The 22,463-nt window shown below is 44.0% G+C and overlaps 1 protein-coding gene across 1 annotated transcript in view; it reads right to left on the bottom strand.

Moving 5' to 3' along the window:
* Positions 1-5,110: 5,110 nt before the first annotated feature.
* The window catches only part of ctif (CBP80/20-dependent translation initiation factor), a 128,761-nt gene continuing 111,408 nt past the window's right edge, over positions 5,111-22,463 (bottom strand). The window contains exons 12-13 of the mRNA XM_070440545.1: positions 10,439-10,492; positions 5,111-9,527 (exon numbers count right to left, since the gene is read on the bottom strand). Of these exons, the coding sequence (XP_070296646.1) occupies positions 9,309-9,527; positions 10,439-10,492 (273 nt within the window). The 3' untranslated portion in view covers positions 5,111-9,308. The remainder of the gene's footprint in view (positions 9,528-10,438; positions 10,493-22,463) is intronic.

The raw sequence follows: 22,463 nt of genomic DNA, 5'->3' as shown, positions 1-22,463 counted from the left end.
GGTCCATGGTGTTTATATTTGCGTACTATTGTTTGTCAGATGAACGTGGTACCTTCAGGCATTTGAGAATTGCTTCCAATGATGTACAGACTTGTGGAGTCTACAATTTTTTCTGAGGTCTTGGCTGATTTCTTTTGATTTTCCCATGATGTTAAGCAGAGGCACTGAGTTTGAAGGTAGGCCTTGAAATACATCCACATCCCCTCCAATTGACTCAAATTATGTCAATTAGCCTATCAGAAGCTTCTAAAGCCATGGCATCATTTTCTGGAATTTTCCAAGCTGTTTAAAGGCACAGTCAACCTAGTGTATGTAAACTTCTGACCCACTGGAATTGTGATACAGTGAATTATAAGTGAAATAATCTGTCTGTAAACAATTGTTGTAAAAATGACTTGTGTCATGCACAAAGTAGAGCAAGCCTAACCGACTTGCCAAAACTATAGTTTGTTAACAAGAAATTTGTGGAGTGGTTGAAAAACGAGTTTTAATGACTCCAACCTAAGTGTACGTAAACTTCCGACTTCAACTGTAGGCCTACTTTAGCTCTGATTGGCTATAGAGCACTTGTCTGCGTAGACACCAGTCCTGGACAAGGCAGATGTTTTTAATAGGTTGTATTTACTGAAGTGTCTATTAATTGTCCAAACACACAGCCGCTTTCCCCCTCTGTATTGCTATAGAATTTTCACAAATTCCTTAGTATATGTCCTTCCCAAACATTGTATGAATATATGAAAATGACCATATCAATTAAGTACCTTTTAAATTATAAGAAAAAGGACCTTTATTTTACTAGGCAAGTCAGTTAAGAACAAATTCTTAAAATACCTTTGATTGTTTTCCATTAAAATGGTCAAAAAGAAACAAAAATAACTTCTAGGCAATAATTTAGCTAGGGCTGTCTTAGAATGGTCTGAGTGGGGAGGGGGAAACTGAAAACTAGCTTTTATTGGCTGACCGGGTTGGAACTCTCTTTCTTATTGGTCTATTAACTAAATTACTTCCTGGTGATGTTACCAGCCAGGCCAAAACACCATCCCACCAAAACAGGCTGAAATTTCAGGTGGTCTATGGTTCTTACACTAAAAGTTAATTATTATAATTTTCACAATGTCACAGTATTCTTCCAACCTCATAGTGTGGAAATACATGTACTGTGCCTTCAGAAAGTATTCACACCTCTTGACTTTTTCCACATTGTGTTGTGTTACAGCCTGAATTTAAAATGTATAAAATTTTCTCTCAAACAAGGGTTCCTTTTGGTAGAGAAAAAAAACAGGCATTGAATATCCCTTTGAACATGTTGAAGTTATTAATTATACTTTGGATGGTGTATCAATACACACAGTCACTACAAAGACACAGGCGTTCTTCCTAACTCAGTTGCCGGAGAGGAAGGAAACCACTTAGGGATTTCACCATAAGGCCAAAGGTGACTTTAAAAAAGTTACAGAGTTGAATGGCTGTGATAAGAGACAACACCGCTGTAGTTAATCCACAATACGAACCTAATGTACAAAGTGAAAAGAAGGAAGCCTGTACAGAATAAAAATATTCCCAAACATGCATCCTGTTTGCAACAAGACACTAAAGTAACACTGCAAAAAAATGTGGCAAAGCAACTGCTGCATAATTATGCATTTCATACGGTGAAATGATTCAACAAATGTTGGTCTCGGGAACAGAAATATTTCTTTATTTTTTCAGCATCTCTTGAGAAAATGCGAATGTGCATGTACTGTGTTATCTTTGACACTGTTATGCAGATAGTATTTCAACCACATAAAATATGCACCCAAGCCAAACTGAAGTCTTATCAGAAACATGTTTTGTCGTTTCCTCCGTTTTTAATTTCCTTAAAACCGGTGAAACTGATGACGTTTCGATTTTTTTCGCACAAGACCAATCTTTCCACTGCTTTGGAGTCATTGCGTTTTCTCCTCGGTCCCTCAACGAAACAGACAACTTTACCGGTTTTAACTAGATTACTAATGCATTAATTCTATCAAGACATTATTCTGGTGAGCACTACTTTATTTAGTCTTCGGGGGAAACAAGTTTTGGCAGAAGAAAAGCTGCATGTATCAAACTATAGTTGACGAACAAATGGCCTACCAAATGTCGGTAATTATAAGCAGAAACTTCATTTAAATTATAGTAGATTCATTACAGAAGGCTAAATTATTATGGAATTATTTTGGTGGATCAAACTGTGCAGGTAGCCTACTTTTTGAAGTGATTTGTTTGACAGTCAGATGAAAACATCATTGCACAACACCCATGATATGCGAAACTGAGCCTGCGCAGATCGCAAAAACAACAGTAAACGGGATAAGAAGTGTTTACATGCCACATTATCCCAGGCATCTTATCTGGGTTTCTCATACACCAGGATACAAGATTTTTTCGGTTTATTGTAAATGGATATGATGTTTATATATAATATATAATAACGGGATACTGGTGTGTGATATTGGTGTGCATGTAAATGTGGTCAGTGAATGTTCCTGAGTGGCCCAGTTACAGTTTTGAATTAGATCTGCTTGAAAATCTATGGTAAGACTTGAAAATTGTTATCTAGTAATGATCAACAACCAATTTGCCTGAGCTTGAAGAATTTTGTAAAGAATAATGGGCAAATATTGTACAATCCAGGTGTGCAAAGCTCTTAGAGACTTACCCAGAAAGTCTCCCAGCTGTAATAACAGCCAAAGGTGATTCTAACATGTATTTACTCATGGGTGTGAATACTTATGTAAATGAGATATTTCTGTATTTCATTTTCAATACATTTGCAAAAACTTCTAAAAACATGTTTTCACTTTGTCATTATGAGGTATTGTGTGTAGATGGGTGAGAAAACAATTTTTAATCTATTTTGAATTCAGGCTGTAACAACAAAATGTGGAATAAGTCAAGGGGTATGAATACTTTCTGAAGGCACTGTATACAGAAAACACAGGTAAATCATGTTCATGTCTGCACTGGGCCTTTAAAAACTACAGAAAGAAAAGTCAGATTGCAAAATCTATTCTCACATTCCCACTTTCCTAACCACGTACAATATGAGGTCTGAGTCGTTACACTGCAAAGCCTAACCAGCCAGCTAAAATCCTTATCTAGCCTCTAGCTATTGGTTCCTCTATCACAGCAGTAACACACCTGCATCAGAGGGACTTTTCTTCTCTCTTTCTCTGCTCCAGTTTTCCTCACACGTCCTTTCACCTTTCTCTTCCGCTCCCCTCAGCAAGACCACCCCTGCAGTACACGTCTGGCTCACTGGAGCGAATTATCTCACACACACACACGCACACGCACACGCACACGCACACACACACACACACACACACACACACACACACGATTCATTTTCACACACATATATATATATAAGGGTCAGAAATTAGCTGTGAATGCAGGTGGCATGAGCACACACGTATTCAAAAGCTCACACATAATCAGTGACTACAGGTACTGTATCTTCCCCTGCCCATCAGTGGCAGAGCTATAGGAGTGGGGACATCTGAATGGCATCATCAGGGGGATTGGGACTACTCAGCTGAGAGTTTGTGTGTTCATGGGGGTTGTGTGTCTCTCTCTCTCTCTCTTTGTGCCTTGTTATCAAGGACAGCTGAGTCACAGCCTCCCTTTGTCTGCCCTACACAATAGACCCAGGCAGTTACTCAGCCAGCTAGCTCACACCCAGCTCATCCATCAGTCCTGACAACACAGCCCCAGAATAAAGCCTCACAGCCAGGATGACCAGGGGACAGGAAGACCAGACACAGGACTCTGTCTGGACAACCATGACAAAATCCTCTTCCCAGAAACAATGCCAAACACATCACCATTCATATTACAGTTCAACTGATGTTGCTGACGAAGGCTTGGAATGGTGGCCGGAACGCATCCATTGCGACTGCTTATAACAATACATCTAAGTAGCTAAAACTTTACTTGCTGTCTGTCTTTTTCTTACTAATGTTTCAGCCCAGTTTATAGTTGTCATACTATGTAGGCTAATTAATCGACCAAAGATGACTCCCACTAACTCCACCATGAAAAGGTCATAGAATGTCTGGACCATAAAGTCCTCCCCATCCCCCGTCTTGGTCGGTCAGTCCATGGGAGAGCTTTCCTCTCTTCCTTTTTGTGCAGACTGGCCGGCCAAACATCTCTTTGTGCTGCAGATAGTCTAGACCGGCAAGCCAACATGAACTCATACTGTGATTCGGTAATGCGATCTAATTCCCTGGAAGACGTAGCTAGCTGGATGAGTCTCCAGCCCGCACGGTCATCTCCGTTCATCCTCCGACGCGCGGCAAAATTAGCCGTGATTCTAATTCAGCCTAGGGAGGGATGGAGGGAGCAGTCTCTCCATCCTACGTTTATCCATCTCCCCTCGGCCTGATGACACCATTGGCACAGGGCCACGCTCGTCATTCACCCAACATCCACATCCTAAGACACACAGAGACTGAGGCGGAGACTAGGGACAAACATGGTTGCAGATGGGGTGTATGACTGTCTGTTCACAGTATCATCATTTAATGTAAAGCCAAGAGAATCTAACCAAATCATGTAGTATTTCAGGGCTGTGTGTATCAAATGGTGTGCATTATTAAAAAGATGAACCACCAATTAGAATTTTTTATTGGGTGATATATGGTTAAAGGAGAACACAAAGTGAATACTGATACCACACCTTGAGTATATCAGCCTTTAACTTCCTTGCGCCCTATGTTTGGAATAATCTCCAAAAGACATTTCAATTGGATGCTTTGGTGTCCCTAGGGCAATTCACAGCTGACAGAGGATTTTTATAATGAAGAATGTGTTCATCTTAATGTGTATATTTATCTATTCTTGCCTATTGATGTTTGTTTTTGTACGTGCAAGGCTCATGTTCAAGATACTTTAGGCTCAATATGACTTTCCTGTTCAAATTAAAGATAAATAAACACTATTCTAAAGATACACATTTTTTACATGAAGACACCTTCATATATTGAACATGTTGTGTGATGAATTATCAATGTGTGCATTTTGTTACTCCTCGCCATAAGAGCCGAGAGGAACCGTCCATAATAAATCACAATTCGCACACGCTATACAAATCTTTAATGCATATTTACCAGAAATCATTCGAAAATGGAGGAGACACGAGCAGTAACATTTCACATGCCCCTTAACATTCCCAGTATGTTTGATGCCCTCTCCCCTATATAAGAAGTAGACTACCCTCATCTCACCACCCTTTCCTCTCCTCCCTCACATCCCCAGACAGTGATTGATGTGGACGGACGCTGAAGGACAACCTGCCTGTGTTCCAGGGGCGAGCTCAGAGACCCAGGCCCCTGGGGGAGTGAACCCAGGCTCAGTGAGCCCTCCTGGGGGTAGACGCCGCAGGCTAGCCACGGGCTTGGGTCAGGGCCTAACAAAGGCAACACAATGGGCCAAGGACATCCAGTCATACAACTAGTCAGACACACAGAATATAGTATAATGGCTATAGGTAATACTCCATTTTTAAAGTACACAAAACCTTTTAACAGAGATGACATTAGTATGTAGTATGATTCATATAGGAGAGTCCCAGTGTGTACTGGGGCGGCATGTAGCCTAGTGTTTAGAGCGTTGGGCCAGTAACCGAAAGGTTGCTGGATCGAATCCCCGAGCTAACAAGGTAAAAATCTGTCGTTCTGCACCCGAACAAGGCAGTTAACCCACTGTTCCCCAGCAGGCCGTCACTGTAAATAAGAATTTGTTCTTAACTTGCCTAGTTAAATATTGTTACAAATATTCTGTGTCTGAAGAATGAGAGCTCATTGTGAGCATAGCGACACGTGACAGAGCATATATCGAGAGGAAACAGAGCTCTTCTCAGGTATTACGTCCTTACTTATTCTGAAGAAGATTGTGTTCGAGTCAAAGCAGTGCAACACAACACAAGACATCCCCCAGACATACGAGATGGTTTCTCTCGGAATAAAGAGGCTTTAGTGGCTGAATGGTGGCGTGAAGGGGGAGACGTTCTCAGGATATGGGAAAATAAAATTGTCCAGACAGTGAGAACGTTTAGCGGTTGCGTCAATACAGGCGCCTAATATTTCAGGCAGCGAAAAACCGTAGTACAACACCCACATTTTTTACACCTCTTCAGTTAGTCAATTTAAAAAAAATTGCGTAATAAATTTTTTAATTGATGACCCACAACTTCCACAAATTCTACAGCTCATTATCTGTGCACCATCTGTCTGGTAGTCTCGCCTCGCTGGGGTTTACAACGCCGTGATGATGCTATACCGTATACCTCCCAATGTCAATGAGATGCAAATGGAGGGTGCGTCGCATTCAATAGTAGGGCGAGTCATGTGACCTAAAGGTCTAAGGTCAGAGGGCGCCGGGAGGCCCAGTGTCACAGACGAGGAGAGTCGCTCCTCTGCATATGGAATCGCCCAATAGCATTATATACAATCTAACATTATACCACACTTACCAGGCAAGTGATCATCGGAATCACAATTTGAGTCACTGAAAATCAAAACCCATTGTATTTGATCAAACTAAAATCAAATGCACCTTATAGGCAGGTGCATACCTGGACAGATGGGTTTGTATATACAGGTAATTGCCAAAATAATTGAAACCCTTGAGTAAATGAGATACAATGTTTATTGAAAGCAGGTTTTTCCACACAGGTGTGGTTCCTGAGTTAATTAACATCCCATCATGCTTAGGGTCATGTATAAAAATGCTGCGCAGGCCATTATTTGGGCTACCATGGCTATGCCCCCATAGGATGACAATGCCCCCATCCACAGGACACGACCGGTCACTGAATGTTTCATGCTCGTCAAACCAATGTAAACCGGACGCCGTGGCCGTCTCGGTCACCAGATCTCAAACCCAATTGAACACTTAAGGGAGATTCCCTGAGCGTTTACCAACACCAACAAAACAGCAAATTATTGAATTGAGTGGAAGAACGGTGTCGCATCCCTCCAATTGAGTTCCAGACACTCGTAGAATCGACGCCAAGGGACATTGAAGCGGTTCTGGCTCACGGTAGCGCTATTGTTGGTGTTTCCTTTATTTTGGCAGTTATCCGTATCTCCAAATTGTTTTAAAATACCCTATTGTTTTGGATGTGTGCCTACCTTAAAAGATTTGAATTCTTGATGCAAAAGAAAATGAAAAGCCCAGAGATTCAGTTCAATAGGAAATCAGAAGCAAGTAACACTAGTAGTACTAGGACAGACTGCCCCAGAAAGAGCAGTTCCTTCAACGTGAGCTAAGGCCATAGTAAGAACAAATGGAAAGACCACTTCCTATCCACACAACCACAACCCTATAGCTAATCACCATACCAGTCATTCCTTTCAAATCAGGAAAGGGAAGTGAACAAGTGCACACTTTGGAAGGGTTGATAAATGAGACGTAGCCCTTGTCTCTCTTTGCCCCATGCCCTCCTAGAGCTTGCTTCGTTGTCTTAAATACGGGTATATTCTGTATATTCGATTACATTTAATTGGATTACATAATGATGTTGATATTGTCAATATTGTTGTACGCACATTTGCAGAAGCCAGAGTAATGCGAATCACATACTAGCTAACTACATTGTCAAATACATATATATATTTTTTTATCATCTGTAAAATGAAACAGATTTTTTTTCTCTCTCAAAAGCAAATACTTCATCATCACACAGATAAAGAGTTGCAAAATGTCCAACACTGCAAAATGGCTGCTTGAACAGGAGAACATTTGAAGAAGCGATTTGTATCAGGCTCGTTTTTTTGTTGTTGTTGCAGGGAATAATAATAATAACAAAAAAAAATCACCTCACTAAATTCGGTCACTCGGCAAGCACTCTCCACCTCTCTTGGCCTCGTCTTTCAAAACAGCAAGGACACAACTCTATAAATGTAGTTATAGTTCAGAAGGCCACTAGTCTGACTGACTTCTTCAAATCCATCATTTCTTTGATTCTTCCTTCTGGCTAAACCTTCCCCTTTCTAGTCAACCAACCCCTCAAACCTATAGAGTCTTTGTAATGCTAGTATTGATCCATACCACCGTTAAAAAGTATTTTCTTCTTTTATCTTTTTGACTTTTAAAACAAGTAATCACCTTAAAACGGTGCAAAACAAATCAAACCTGTGCAATACATCTACACTAAAATATTCCATTATCATACATATTTACAGTACATGATTTAAAAGAAATAATACAACAATAATAGTAACAATAATATCATATAATTAATAACAAAGGTAACAAAAGCATGGACAGAGAAAATTAAACCCCTCTGAAAATGACAACAAAAGCCCCACTAAAGCAGCGGTCCCTAGAAAAAGCCCCCCCCCCCAGTCCCCAATCCCTAGCCCCCCACGGCAGCCCCACTGGCCCCCAGGACAAACCCACTGCCCCCTTCAGTCAGCGACCTGGCTGGGTTAGGGTTAGCCTGGGTTGGAGGATGGGTTGGCCTTGGCTGGAGTGTAGATGGGACTGGGAGGGTGTCTGCAGCCAGCCCACTGAGGCGCCAGAAGCCATCTGCTACCCAGCCAGCAATCCAGAGTGCGCCAGCCAGTGTCTCAGCCACACAAAGCGCCTCTGGGGAGTGGGGGGGGGGACAAAGGCAGGCCTTACTGGAACCTAGCCCTGCAGTCTGCCCATTTGACCTGGCCCAGTGGAGGGAGGTCTGGGGAGGGGACAACCCAGACGGAGGCTTGCCTGCCTCCTCTCTCATCTCCCCCAGTCAGCCACATAGGCCCTGGGGTGGAAGGGCCTGGAACAGAGAGGAGGAGGAGGGGAGATAGATAAAGGAGAAAGACGGAGAAAGGAGGAAGGGTGGTTGGCACATGAACACAAAAGAGGAAGAGATCTCCCTGGACCCCCCTGCTTCTTCTCTTTTTAACCTCTGAGGAGAGACTGTTCACCAAGGACAGGCGGCTGCTGTTCCAACCCCCCCCCACATCATGCCGTCTCTTTGTCCTCCACCCATCTCAGTGACCAGGCACGCCCCCACAGTCGAATGTGTGCAGGCTGCATGGCCAGTGGCCAGTCTCTTCTGTCTGTGTGCGTGGTGTAGTGTTGGTCTTGTTTTTGCATGGATTTCAGGTCTGTCTGTATGTGTCGTCAGTCCCATCTCCTTATACCTAAACGCATTTGCAGTCTGGTATGGGGCCAACCAATTATGTTCTGCGACTCTGTCTAGTCCAACCCCATGCATCTCAGCCATCAACCCAGCTCAGGCCTCCATGTGTCTGACCTGTGGGACAGGTCCTGGGTCTGGGGGGCTAGGCGGTGGTGAGCTTCTGGATGGTTCTGTTGTAGTACTGTGTGGTGAGGTCCTCCAGAGGGGTCCAGTGGTTGGCGTGCAGCTCAATGACCTCCATGAGCAAGGAGCGAGTTAGCTGGGACTCGGCTGGACACAGCATCTTGTCCCTGGCCGCGGCCAGGAGCTCTGTCATCATCCCTGGAAGCTGCTCCTCCAGGAGACGACCAGTGGACTGCAGCTGGAGAAGGAGGATAGGAGGGAGGAGGAGAGGGAGAGGAAAAGAGGAGAGGTGACTTGGCGTTGGAGTCGGGGGTTATGTCTAGCTGTCTGAATATTAAGAAGGCTAGTCTGAGAGACGGGTCGTGGCTGGCTGACTAAAGAGTGGGGGTGTCTGTCTGAGTTGTGGCATGCTCATTAACAGATGTCGGTCTCAGAAGGATGGAGTCCCATTATAGGAACCTTGGCCTGTCTGTCTGTCTGATATTCCCAATTTCCCATACAATTCAAGGTGAAAATTCTAGCAATTACTGACTAGCTCACCTATAGCTATGGCAGTCTTTTTAAAGCTACCTTTATTTAACTAAGCAAGTCAGTTAAGAACAAATTCTTATTTAGAATGCTGGCCTACCGGGGAACAGTGGGTTAACTGCCTTGTTCAGGGGCAGATCGACATATTTTTTTTTACCTTGTCAGCTCGGTGATTCGATCTAGCGACCTTTCGGTTACTGGCCCAATGCTCTAAACACTTGGCTACCTGCCGCCCCACCTTGCCTGCCCTATCACTCTCTCTTTCCCCCCCTTGGACAGAGCTCTCAGCTAGCCCTCCTTTCTCCAGCCCAGCTCCAGTCTACAGGCTGGGACTCAGGGAGTTTCAGACTCCGTTCTTAGCCTCTACACTACCTCACAGTCACTCTATAATTCATGATGAGACAGAAGACTCCTTCAATACATCCAGAGAGAGAAAACGGCCTCACTACACACACACTCTCCTACTATGGCTCGACTTATATGTGCATTCAAAACAAAATCCATCACACATACCACAACAATTCATTATTCATAAATGACTGTGTGCGGCTGTAGAAGGCATCAGTAAAGATGAAGGACCGTATTGACATCCAGTAGTAGGGTTAAAGTAAAAGTACATACCTCCATAGAGTAACAGAGGACCGCGTCCTCCTTCACCTCTGGAGACTCCAGCAGCTGTAAGAGACAGACGGAGAACAGAGAGGAGCAGAAGATGAGATGGTGGCACAGAGATGATGAGAGGATGGCTCTATAGAGATGATACTTTATTCATGGACTTCATTATTTTCTATATATGGCTGGCTCAAAGTAACACAGCTCCACAGAGAGCGAGACAGACGGACATGCGTCGAGTACAGCAAACATTAGGAACGCCTTCCTAATATTGAGTTGCGTCCCCCCTTTTGCCCTCGGAACAGCCTCAATTAGTCGAGCACGGACAATACAAGATCTTGAAAGTGTTCCACAGGGATGCTGGCCCATGTTGACGCCAATGCGTCATAAAGAGAGAGAGAGCGAGACAGCCAGAGAGAGAGCGAGACAGCCAGAGAGAGAGCGAGACAGCCAGAGAGAGAGCGAGACAGCCAGAGAGAGAGCGAGACAGCCCAGAAAGAGAGCGAGCAAGCCAGAGAAAGAGCGAGACAGCCAGAGAAAGAGCGAGACAGCCAGAGAGAGAGCGAGACAGCCAGAGAGAGAGAGCGAGACAGCCAGAGAGAGAGAGATGAGAAAGCTCGGCTCACTAAACATCCAGCTCAGTGTGTGTATGTCCAGCTCAGTCCAAACAGAACATAGAAGAACAGAACAGGGCTGTACACTCAGTCAGGTCCAAACACCATAAGGATCTATTGCCGAGCTATCTGAGGCTGTGCGACTGTGTTGGCAGGTCTTTATTGGGTGCGTAACTACAAACAATTAGATCATATGGACCAGAGAGAGGAGAGCAGAGCAGGATCTGTCCGCCTTTGTTCTGAGACTGTCAGAGAACAAATTACATTTGGTGACTCTGCTGCAAAAAAATACTTTCAGAACACACAAGTAGGCATGTATGCGCACGCACGCACGCACGCACGCACGCACGCACGCACGCACGCACGCACGCACGCACCTCATGAGCTAGTTTCGCTTCACAGGGAAATAATGGTGCACGGTGGTGCTTATAGTGCTTAAGAAGAAGTGAGTTAAGTAAGCACATTCCTACCCTGAAATACTGAGCTATTTCCCACACACTGTAAGTGTACCAAATGGCACTATACCCCTAATAGTACACTACTTCAGAAAGTATTCAGACCCCTTAACTTGTAACTACGTTACAGCCTTATTCTAAAATGGATTAAATTGTTTCCCCCCCCCATCAATTTACCCACAATGACAAAGCAAATTTTTTTTTGCAAATCTATTAAAAAGAAAAAACAAATCTCATTTACATACTGTAAGTATTTTAGATGCTATACTCAAGACCTTGTTGAAGCACCTTTGGCAGCGAGTACAGCCTCAAGTCTTCTTGTATATGACACTACAAGCTTGGCACACCTGTATTTGGGGAGTTTCTCCCATTCTTCTCTGCAGATCCTCTTAAGCTCTGTCAGGTTGGATGGGGAGCGTCGCTGAACGGCTATTTTCAGGTCTCTACAGAGATGTTCGATCAGGTTCAAGCACGGGCTCTGGCTGGGCCACTCAAGTACATTCAGAGACTTGTCCAGGAAGCCACTCCTGCATTGCTTGGGCTGTGTGCTTAGGGTCGTTGTCATGTTGGCAGGTGCACCTTCGCCCCAGTTGGAGGTTCTGAAGGAGCAGGTTTTCATCAAGGAGCTCTCTGTACTTTGCTCCGTTCATCTTTCCCTCGATCCTAACTAGTCTCCCAGTCCCTGCCGCTGAAAAACGTGCGAGGTTTCCTGCAGACGTGACGCTTGGCATTCAGGCCAAAGAGTTCCATCCCAAGGATGATCAATGGAAACAGGACGTACCCAAGTTCAATTTCGAGTCTCATAGCAAAGGATCTGCGCATACTTATGTAAAATCGGTGTATTTTTAAATTTTTAATACATTTGAAAACATTTCCAAAAATCAGTTTGCGCTTCGATGAGAGAATTTGTATCTATTTAATACATTTTAGAATAAGGCTGTAACGTAACAAAATGTGTGAAAAGTGGTCTCAATATTTCACGAGTGCACTGTAAAGGGAATAGGGTGCCATTTGTGGATGCACACACTGAACCAACTAAGAGTGGTTTAACAGCTTAATGCACCAACCACTCCAATCGATGGCCAGCCCTCACAGAGACGTTGACCTTTCACCTCTGGGGGAATTGTGTGTGCGGGAGCCGAGAAGCTGGGTCCCGGGATAACTGCTTTCCTAACCAGCCAGTTTGGACAAACAAAAAAATATTCCACATGGAAAAGGAACATCCTTCATGTGTCGTGCATGAAAAGCAGTAGAAGGGGAGAAGTGCTATGTTGTGGTGGTGGCTGGCGGGGAAACCACCAAGGAGGATGAAGGGATTTTGGAACTGTGATGGAAAAAAAACAGGGTCAGAGGAGCTACTTTGTGTCCCGAGGACTTCCATTTCTGTAAACACATCCAAATGTATACATTAAATTATGCCCATGGCCCTACAAATTAACTCCTGTAACTTGGTGGTGTGCTTAAGCCATACTCAAAGCCTTGCACTAGCTAGCTCGGCCTTACGAAACTAAAGTCGGCAGGAGAAGTAGCTTTGCGCAAACTGTGTATTATAACAAACACACATTAAGCCCTATTGGTAGAGATTCCTGTGGAGGCGGTAGATAGGTAGCTTGGTGCTAACTTTGGTGTGTCTCTCAGGGTCGCCCCCTGGGGGCAGTGTGGGGATGTGAAAGCTGTGTCTCCTAGCTTGGCTCTGAGGGAACTACCTGACTGACTGCCTGCTATCAGATGGTCCTCCGAGCCTCATCCCTCCACACTGCTGCACAGTACAGCACAGCGACCGATAAGCTAACGCTCCCTGAGCTCCTGCACGAGTCCTCCGGTACGTCTCAAATGGCACCCTATTCCCTATATAGTGCACTACTTTTGACCAGAGCCCTACACTGTCCCAGAGCAGCCAGTCACACTGCCTCGCTGAAGGGCGTCAAGACCTCACCGGGCGGGCTGAGGATGGGGACATCACGTCTCCTGAGGGTATGGGGTCAGGTCCCACAGAGGTGAGGGGATGCAGAAAGGAGGCCAGCGAGAGAAGAAATAACCACAATGTGCTACTTTCTACTTCCCTCAAGATGAAGCTGTGAGGAGTGGAGTCGGGAGGGGGGGGGAACTGTGACGTTATCTAGCTAGTTATCTGGGCTGGTTGTCTTTGTAGGAACAGACGGAATGGTGTCTGCAACTGGGACAAAAGGCTGGATTGATGGAAAGACCACCGCGGACGAGAACCCTAGGCAGTCTGTGTAGGTTGTCTCTCTCAGTGATACATATTTGCACCGACTGAGAGAATATTGTTCAGGCAGAATGAACACTGTCTGACGAAGACTGAAACAGATTATAATGAGGTCCCTAGTTTACAGCCCGTCTGTGTGTATACAGCTCCCCTAAGGAGTGTGTGTGTGTGTGTGTGTGTGTCTCTCTCCCTCTGTTTTCTTACACGCGGAGGGATAAAGCATAAATGGGGGGGTTGGGGTGGACATGTGCATAGAAAATGAGTTAAAGCAACAAAAAAAATGTGTTGATAAACTGGCAAGACAACCGAATGCGGCGGCGGCAGCAGACAGACTAGAGAGGGGGGTATCAAACGCTAACCCCCGCTGTTCAGTAAACACACTATGCTACAGTACAGTGGCGGGAGAGAGGCTGTTTTCATCCTCTGTCTGCTGTCAGCACACACACCAATGGCACCATAAACACTGTTCATAGGAGGGCAGAGCAGCCTGATGGGTGTCATTATGCGCAACAGTGTGCGTGTTTGTGTGTGTGTGTCCGTTAGCCCGAATAAGTGCGTGACTGTGTCGTGTGTGTGAACGGTCTCATATCTAGCCTGAATGACACACAGACGATCCTATACAGTAGTACAAACATCAAAGCTTTGAAAAGCAAGGCCAATGTTCTTTTTCTATAGGAAAGATGAATAGTTCGGTCACAGTAAAGGACGTCGCAATAGGTGAACATCTACAGAGCATAATGATGTATTGTGCACAAAAACAAACATTACTCGCTCTAACTGTGAAGAACATACAGTACCAGTCAGAAATTTGGACACACCTACTCATTCATGGGTTATCCTTTATTTATTCAATGTAGAAAATAGTAAAAATAGTGAAGACATCGAAACTATGAAATAAAGCATAAGGAATCATGTAGTAACCAAACAGAAGGTTAAACAAATTCAAATATATTTTTTATTTGAGATTCTTCAAAGTAGCCACCCTTTGCCTTGACGACAGCATTGCACACTCGGCAATCTCTCAACCAGCTTCACCTGGAATGCTTTTCCAACAGTCTTGAAGGAGTTCCCACATATGCTGAGCACTTGGCTGCTTTTCCTTCACTGCGGTCCAACTCATCCCAATTGGGTTGAGGTCAGGTGATTGTGGAGGCCAGGTCATCTGATGCAACACTCCATCACTCTCCTTCTTGGTAAAATAGCTCTTACACAGCCTGGAGGTGTGTTGGGTCATTGTCCTGTTGAAAAACAAATGATAGTCCCACTAAGCGCAAACCAGATGGGATGACGTATTGCTGACGAATGCTGTAGTAGCCATGCTGGTTAAATGTGCCTTGAATTCTAAATTAATCACTGACAGTGACACCAGCAAAGCACCCCCACACCTCCTCCTCCATGCTTCACGGTGGGATCCACAGATGCGGAGATCATCTGTTCACCTACTCTGCGTCTCACAAAGACACGGCGGTTAGAACCAAAAATCTCAAATTTGGACTCCAGACCAAAGGACAGATTTCCACTGGTCTAACGTCCATTGCTCGTGTTTCTTGGCCCAAACAAGTCTCTTCTTCTTATTGGTGTCCTTTAGTAGTGGTTTCTTTGCAGCAAAATTGACCATGAAGGCCTGATTCACACAGTCTAATCTGAACAGTCTGCTACTTGAACTCTGTGAAGCATTTATTTGGGATGCAATTTCTGAGGCTGGTAACTCTAATGAACTTATCCTCCGCAGCAGAGGTAACTCTGGGTTTTCCATTCCTGTGGTGGTCCTCATGAGAGCCAGTTTCATCATAGCGCTTGATGGTTTTGCGACTGCACTTGAAGAAACATTCAAAGTTCCTTAAAGTAACGATGGACTGTCATATCTCTTTGCTTACTTGAGCTGTTCTTGCCATAATATGGACTTGTGGGCTATATATGGGCTATCTTCTATATACCATCCCTACCTTGTCAAAACACAACTGATTGGCTCAAACGCATTAAGGAAAGAAATTCAACAAATCAACTTTTAATAAGGCACAATTGTAAATTGAAATGCATTCCAGGTGACTAACTCATGAAGCTGGTTGAGAGAATGCCAAGAGTGTGCAACGCTGTTATCAAGGCAAATGGTGGCTACTTTGAAGAATCTCAAATATAAAATATATTTTGATTTGTTTAACACTCTTTTGGTTACTACATGATTCCATATGTGTTATTTCATAGTTTTGATGTCTTCACTATTATTCTACAATGTAGAAAAGAGTAAAAAAATTAAATAAAATAGGTGTCCAATCTTTTGACTGGTACTGTAAATAAATATCTTTACTACCTGTAGCCTATACCAACTTCAATTCAACAAGTGTAACAAATCATATTCGCAAATCCATTTTTCCACATGTTAAAACATTATTCTCTAGACTTGTACAACATAAATACATGAACTAGCTGTATACCATTTACCAACTCAACCAATTCATACATTTGCAACTTCATCTCCTTCCACCCTCCTCTACCAAGAAAAGCAGAGTTGTTTGCCTGTGCCATGACATCACAAAAATAGCTTGTTCCCAACTCAGGGGACGTTCTGGCTGTGTGCATCTGGTCTCCTCTAGGTCGTATCCATTAGGGCACACTGCAGCAAAAACTTTTGCAACGGAAAATTTAAAACAAAATCTGTTGTCTTCCGTTTGGTGCCTTTTGAACCCAACCTTGCTCTGTCTGGGGGTATCTACTGAGAGGACTAGCAGACTAGAGCCTGTGTGACTATGTTCGTCTGTCTGTGTGTGTGTGACCTGTGTGTGTGTCTGCATGCGAGCGCATGTTTGTGTGTGAGCGGGGCCGACAGTGAGACAAGCAGCTCTTTGTGAGGAGGGGGCCCTTCCAGAGAGAGAGGGATGATCAAAGAGACCAGGGGAAGGCCCTGGACACTGTCTGGGTCTGGCTGCGAGTTAAAATGGCTGACAAGCCACAATAATTACCCTATCCCCGCCATGTGAAACTAAACTGGGGCTGCCTCCGGAACGGCACCCTATTCCTTTTATAGTGTATAACTTTGGAGCAGGGCCCATAGGGCTCTGGTCAAAAGCACTGCAAGACATATCCCTACCCAGGAAACCAACCAACGACACCAGCCTGACACCAGCACAGAGCTTTCAACTCGATTACTATTTCATACACTGGGTAAAACAGAGCACACTCAAATGTTGAGAGGTTGTGGGGTTTAATTATGTAATGTAATAAAATGGTGCAATTTGAACAAGAGCTCTTCCGTTGGCCGTTTTTTCCCTACATGTTGTAATAGGGCTAGAGGTCCATAAAACATTGGATCTTCTCATTGTCTCTAACTAAAGCCTTTCCCTACTGTATATTCTGTTAGGGCCGACATTATTCTGAATACAGCCGTTCCACTGTGGGAGTTACTGACGGAGTTGGACATTTCCATCTAGGAGGTTAAGGGGGAGATGGGAGCTTTAACACTGGTCTCTCTCACACATCACACCAATTAAAAGGACAAGGAGCAGGCAGGGCAGGAGAGCAGGCCTAGGAGTACACAGCTGCACTACTAAGCCCACTGATGAGGCTAGCTATTCAGAACCCACCACCAGCTCAACTTAGACTGCCTGGCTGGGGCCTACATACTGTACGTAACAAAGGCTATAGTTTCCACTACAGCTACTAATAATAAGTCAAATAGAAACACCTGGTGTTTTTGTGGATTGATTAACGTTACTAAAATGAAGCGGTGCTAACAGGTTTCTCAGAACGCTGCGGGGAAAACAACGCTAAGCTATAAATCAAAAGATGTATTACTTTCTAGATTCTAAAGTAACTGAGTAAACTGCACTACGATGGTTACATGCCATTCCAGTTTTTGTCTATCTGTCAGCAGACGTCACCTGCTGAAGTGCAAGACGGCTGCTAGGAAGAATTACTGGTGATCTGTGGTAATTACTGAAGACTCCGGAGTAGTCTCAGCAGTAGGACCGGGACTAGGAAATGATTCCTAGACTGAGCATTGGGACTGGGGATATAAGCTGAGACATGGCCATAATGACATACCAGGTAGACCGACGGTTACCAAGCTCTAACGTTACTTCCACTGCATTTAGCGCCACATGTGCAGGTGATCACCAGAAGCCCCAATCACTCCTTTCCACATTCTCCCATTCCCACTTCCTTTCCTATGAATACTGAAAACTCCCAGATGTCCACAGACTTTCCTGCTCGGGAATCCTGTGTGACATCATTGAAAGATATCGTCACTCACTGACCTGTGACCTCTATTCTCATTGGTGGTGTTTTTCTTAGCTCTGTGGCTCCAAACACATCAGTCAAAAGAAACAAGGCGAAACATTTTTCAGGACTTTAGAAATTGTGGTTGGGCGAGGCAGTTCCACCTTAAAAAGTAATTCTCCACGGCCATTCAATTCTCACCCTGTCATTCGTCCCAGGATTAACATACACTCAACTCCAAAATGATTGGCACCCTTGATAAAGATGAGCAAAGAAGACTGTATAAAATAAATACAAATCCTGAGCTACAGTATATTTGTATGCTTTTATAGTAATACAACTGCACCGGTGTGCCTGGCCAAAGAACTCTATTTTCATGTCATCTGACCATAGCACTGGTTCCAATCCAAGTGCCAATGCCGTTTAGCAAACCACGGGCAATGGTCAGATGACATGAAAATAGAGCTCTTTGGCATCATAAAACGGAAGTATGTGGATCTTTTTGCCAAGGCAGCAGCTACTCTTCCTGGGGTCCATCAAAATTAAGGCAGTTTATACAATTTTAAAACATTAGAATGATTTCACAACACACTGTGTGCCCTCAGGCCCCTACTCCACCACTACCACATATCTACAGTACTAAATCCATGTGTATGTATAGTGCGTATGTTATCGTGTGTGTGTCTGTGTGTGTGTGTGTGTGTGTGTGCCAATGTTTGTGTTGCTTCACAGTCCCCGCTGTTCCATAAGGTGTTTATTGATCTGTTTTTTAAATCTAATTTCACTGCTCGCGTCAGTTACTTGATGTGGAATGTAATCACGGCTGTATGTAGTAGCACTGTGTGCCTCCCATAGTCTGTCCTGGACTTGGGGACTGTGAAGAGACCTCTTGTGGTCTCTTCAGACAGCTCGGTGCATTCAACATGTCAATATGAAGTCAATCCACTTTCAGCCAGGAGAGATTGACATGCATGTTATTAATATTAGCTCTCTGTGTTATTGGGCTATTTTGCTTCCACTGGTCCTGGGGCCCTTGTTAAGGTCAATGGCATTTTAGCCAAAAGCCTGGTTGCCTCTGCCAGGAGGCTGAAATTGGGCTGCAAGTGGATCTTCTAGCAATAACCCCAAGCACACACACAAATCCACAAAGAAATTGTAAATTTACCACAAAATAAAACATTTTCAATGGCCATCTCAGTCTCCAGATGTTAACCCCATTGAAAACCTGTGGTTTGAATTGAAGAAGGCAGCCAATGAGGGCAGACTAAGGACATCAAGGATCTGGAAAGAATCTGTACGGAGGAATGGTCTAAGATCCCTCCCAATGCGTTCTCCAATCTCATAAAACATTTGTGACCGGATTCAGGAAAGTGGGCATTTGAAGCTAGTTCCTATTTCACAGTAAGGCCGCTTGAATTTAAAAAAATATATATTTCTTTGTCCAGAAATGCCTTCTTGAACATGTGAACTTTCATGTGCCTTAATAAAAAAAACTGGTATGTGATCTTAAATTACAAGCCTAGTTGAGCCAAGGAGAAAGCACTCCACTATATAGAGAATAGGACAGGATCCTCCCTGGCTTGCCCTGATAAAGAGCAATAGCTGTTTTGTCGGCAATAACGGAGGCTATCAACGCCATGGCTCCCTTGGCCAAATCTTTTGGGGAAATTCATGTTTTTTTGGGAGGGGATAAACAGCGAAAATAAAGTCTGTTTTGTTCTATGAGATAATCTTCAGCCCACTTTTTTTGAAGCATTTATGTCATCAACACAAGCACATAAAGCACATTTAGGCTTCATCATTTATAAGGGTCATGTTAACTGACTGATATATCATAGAACAAAACATAAGAACTACTAAGCCAGAGCTTATTTTCGGCGTATATCCCAAAACCTCATTCTTTCCCCCATAGGAACGGTCAACAAAATAGAGGTAGAAAATGTTAACTAATTTCAAGCCGATTTTTTTTAGGACTATAAGCTGGCGAGCTCTATTGGCTGAGATTTTGCAGGGGCTGGACATGCGAGAGATGAGTCCTGATTGGTCTGTCATGTCACAGGCTTCTGTCTATAACAGACTGGGGCCTTCCCTGGTGAATGCATTCGGATAGTCTTCAGACCCAATTAACTTTTTCACATTGTTACATTTTGTTACATTCTGTTACGTTAAAGCCTTATTCTAAAATGGATTAAATCGTTTTTCCCCCCTTCATCAATCTACACACAACACCCCATAATGACAAAGCTAAAACAAGTTTTTAGAAACACATTTACAAAGTAAGTATTCAGATCCTTTACTCAGTACTTTGTTGAAGCACCTTTGGCAGCGATTACAGTCTCAAGTCTTCTTAGGTATGACGCTACAAGCTTGGCACACCTGTATTTGGGAGGTTTCTCCCATTCTAATCTGCAGATCCTCTTAAGCTCTGTCAGTTTGGAAGGGGAGAGTCGCTACACAGCTACTTTCAGGTCGATGAGGTTCAAGTCTGGGCTCGGGCTGGGCCACTCAAGGACATTCAGAGACTTGTCCTGAAGCCACTACTGCGTTGTCTTGGCTGTGTGCTTAGGGTCGTTGTCCTGTTGGAAGGTGAACCTTCGCCCAAGTCTGAGGTCCTGAGCATTCTGGAACAGGTTTTCGTCAAGGATCTCTCTGTACTTTGCTCCGTTAATCTTTCCCTCGATCCTGACTAGTCTCGAAGTTCCTGCTGCTGAAAACCATCCCCACAGCATGATGCTGCCACCACCATGCTCATGGTCAGAGTCCTTTAGATGCCTTTTGGCAAACTCCAAGCGGGATGTCATGTGCCTTTTACTGAGGAGTGGCTTCTATCTGGCCACTCTACCATAAAGGCCTGATTTGGTGGAGTGCTGCAGAGATGGCTGTCCTTCTGGAAGGTTCTCTCACCTCCACAGAGGAACTCTGGAGCTCTGTCAGAGTGACCATCAGGTTCTTGGTCACCTCCCTTCTCCCCCGATTGCTCAGTTTGGCAGAGCGGCCAGTTCTAGGAAGAGTATTGGTGGTTCCAAACTTCTTCCATTTAAGAATGATGGAAGCCACTGTGTTCTTGGGGACCTTCAATGCTGCAGAATGTTTTTGGTACCCTTCCCCAGATCTGTGCCTCGACACAATCCTGTCTCTGAGCTCTACGGACAATTCCTTCGACCTCATGGTTTGGTTTTTGCTATGACATGCACTGTCAACTGTGGGACCTTATATAGACAGGTGTGTGCCTTTCCAAATCATGTCCAAATCAATTGAATTTACCACAGGTGGACTCCAATCAAGTTGTAGAAACATCAAGGATGATCAATGGAAACAGGATGCATGAGCTAAATTTCGGAGTCTCATAGCAAATGATCTGAATACTTATGTAAATAAGGTATCCTTTTTATTTTCATATTTTTATTTTATTTTCTAAAAACCTGTTTTCGCTTTGTCATTATGGGGTTAAGGCTGTAAGGTAATAAAATGTGGAAAAAGTCAAGTGGTGTGTAAACTTTCCGAATGCACTGTACATAATATTTGCCCTCGCATATTTTTGGGACGATATACAGTGGGGAGAACAAGTATTTGATACACTGCCGATTTTGCAGGTTTTCCTACTTACAAAGCATGTAGAGGTCTGTAATTTTTATCATAGGTACACTTCAACTGCGAGAGACAAAAATCCAGAAAATCACATTGTATGATTTTTAAATAATTAATTTGCATTTTATTGCATGACATAAGTATTTGATCACCTACCAACCAGTAAGAATTCCGGCTCTCACAGACCTGTTAGTTTTTCTTTAAGAAGCCTCCTGTTCTCCACTCATTACCTGTATTAACTGCACCTGTTTGAACTCGTTACCTGTATAAAGACACCCTGTCCACACACAATCAAACAGATTCCAACCTCTCCACAATGGCCAGACCAGAGAGCTGTGTAAGGACATCAGGGATAAAATTGTAGACCTGCACAAGGCTGGGATGGGCTACAGGACAATAGGCAAGCAGCTTGGTGAGAAGGAAACAACTGTTGGCGCAATTATTAGAAAATGGAAGAAGTTCAAGATGACGGTCAATCACCCTCGGTCTGGGGCTCCATGCAAGATTTCACCTCGTGGGGCATCAATGATCATGAGGAAGGTGAGGGATCAGCCCGAAACTAACGGCAGGACCTGGTCAATGACCTGAAGAGAGCTGGGACCACAGTCTCAAAGAAAACCATTAGTAACACCCTACGCCGTCATGGATTAAAATCCTGCAGCGGACGCAAGGTCCCCCTGCTTAAGCCAGTGCATGTCCAGGCCTGTCTGAAGTTTGCCAATGACCATCTGGATGATCCAGAGGAGGAATGGGAGAAGGTCATGTGGTCTGATGAGACAAAAATAGAGCTTTTTGGTCTAACTCCACTCGCCTTGTTTGGAGGAAGAAGAAGTATGAGTACAACCCCAGAACACCATCCCAACCGTGAAGCATGGAGGTGGAAACATCATTCTTTGGGGATGCTTTTCTGCAAAGGGGACAGGACGACTGCACCG

This window comes from Salvelinus sp. IW2-2015, linkage group LG4q.1:29 (genome assembly GCF_002910315.2).
Source record: "Salvelinus sp. IW2-2015 linkage group LG4q.1:29, ASM291031v2, whole genome shotgun sequence".
NCBI classification, from domain to species: domain Eukaryota; kingdom Metazoa; phylum Chordata; class Actinopteri; order Salmoniformes; family Salmonidae; genus Salvelinus; species Salvelinus sp. IW2-2015.
Note: the sequence above shows the minus strand (reverse complement) of the source record. Positions and strands in the feature narration are given on the sequence as shown.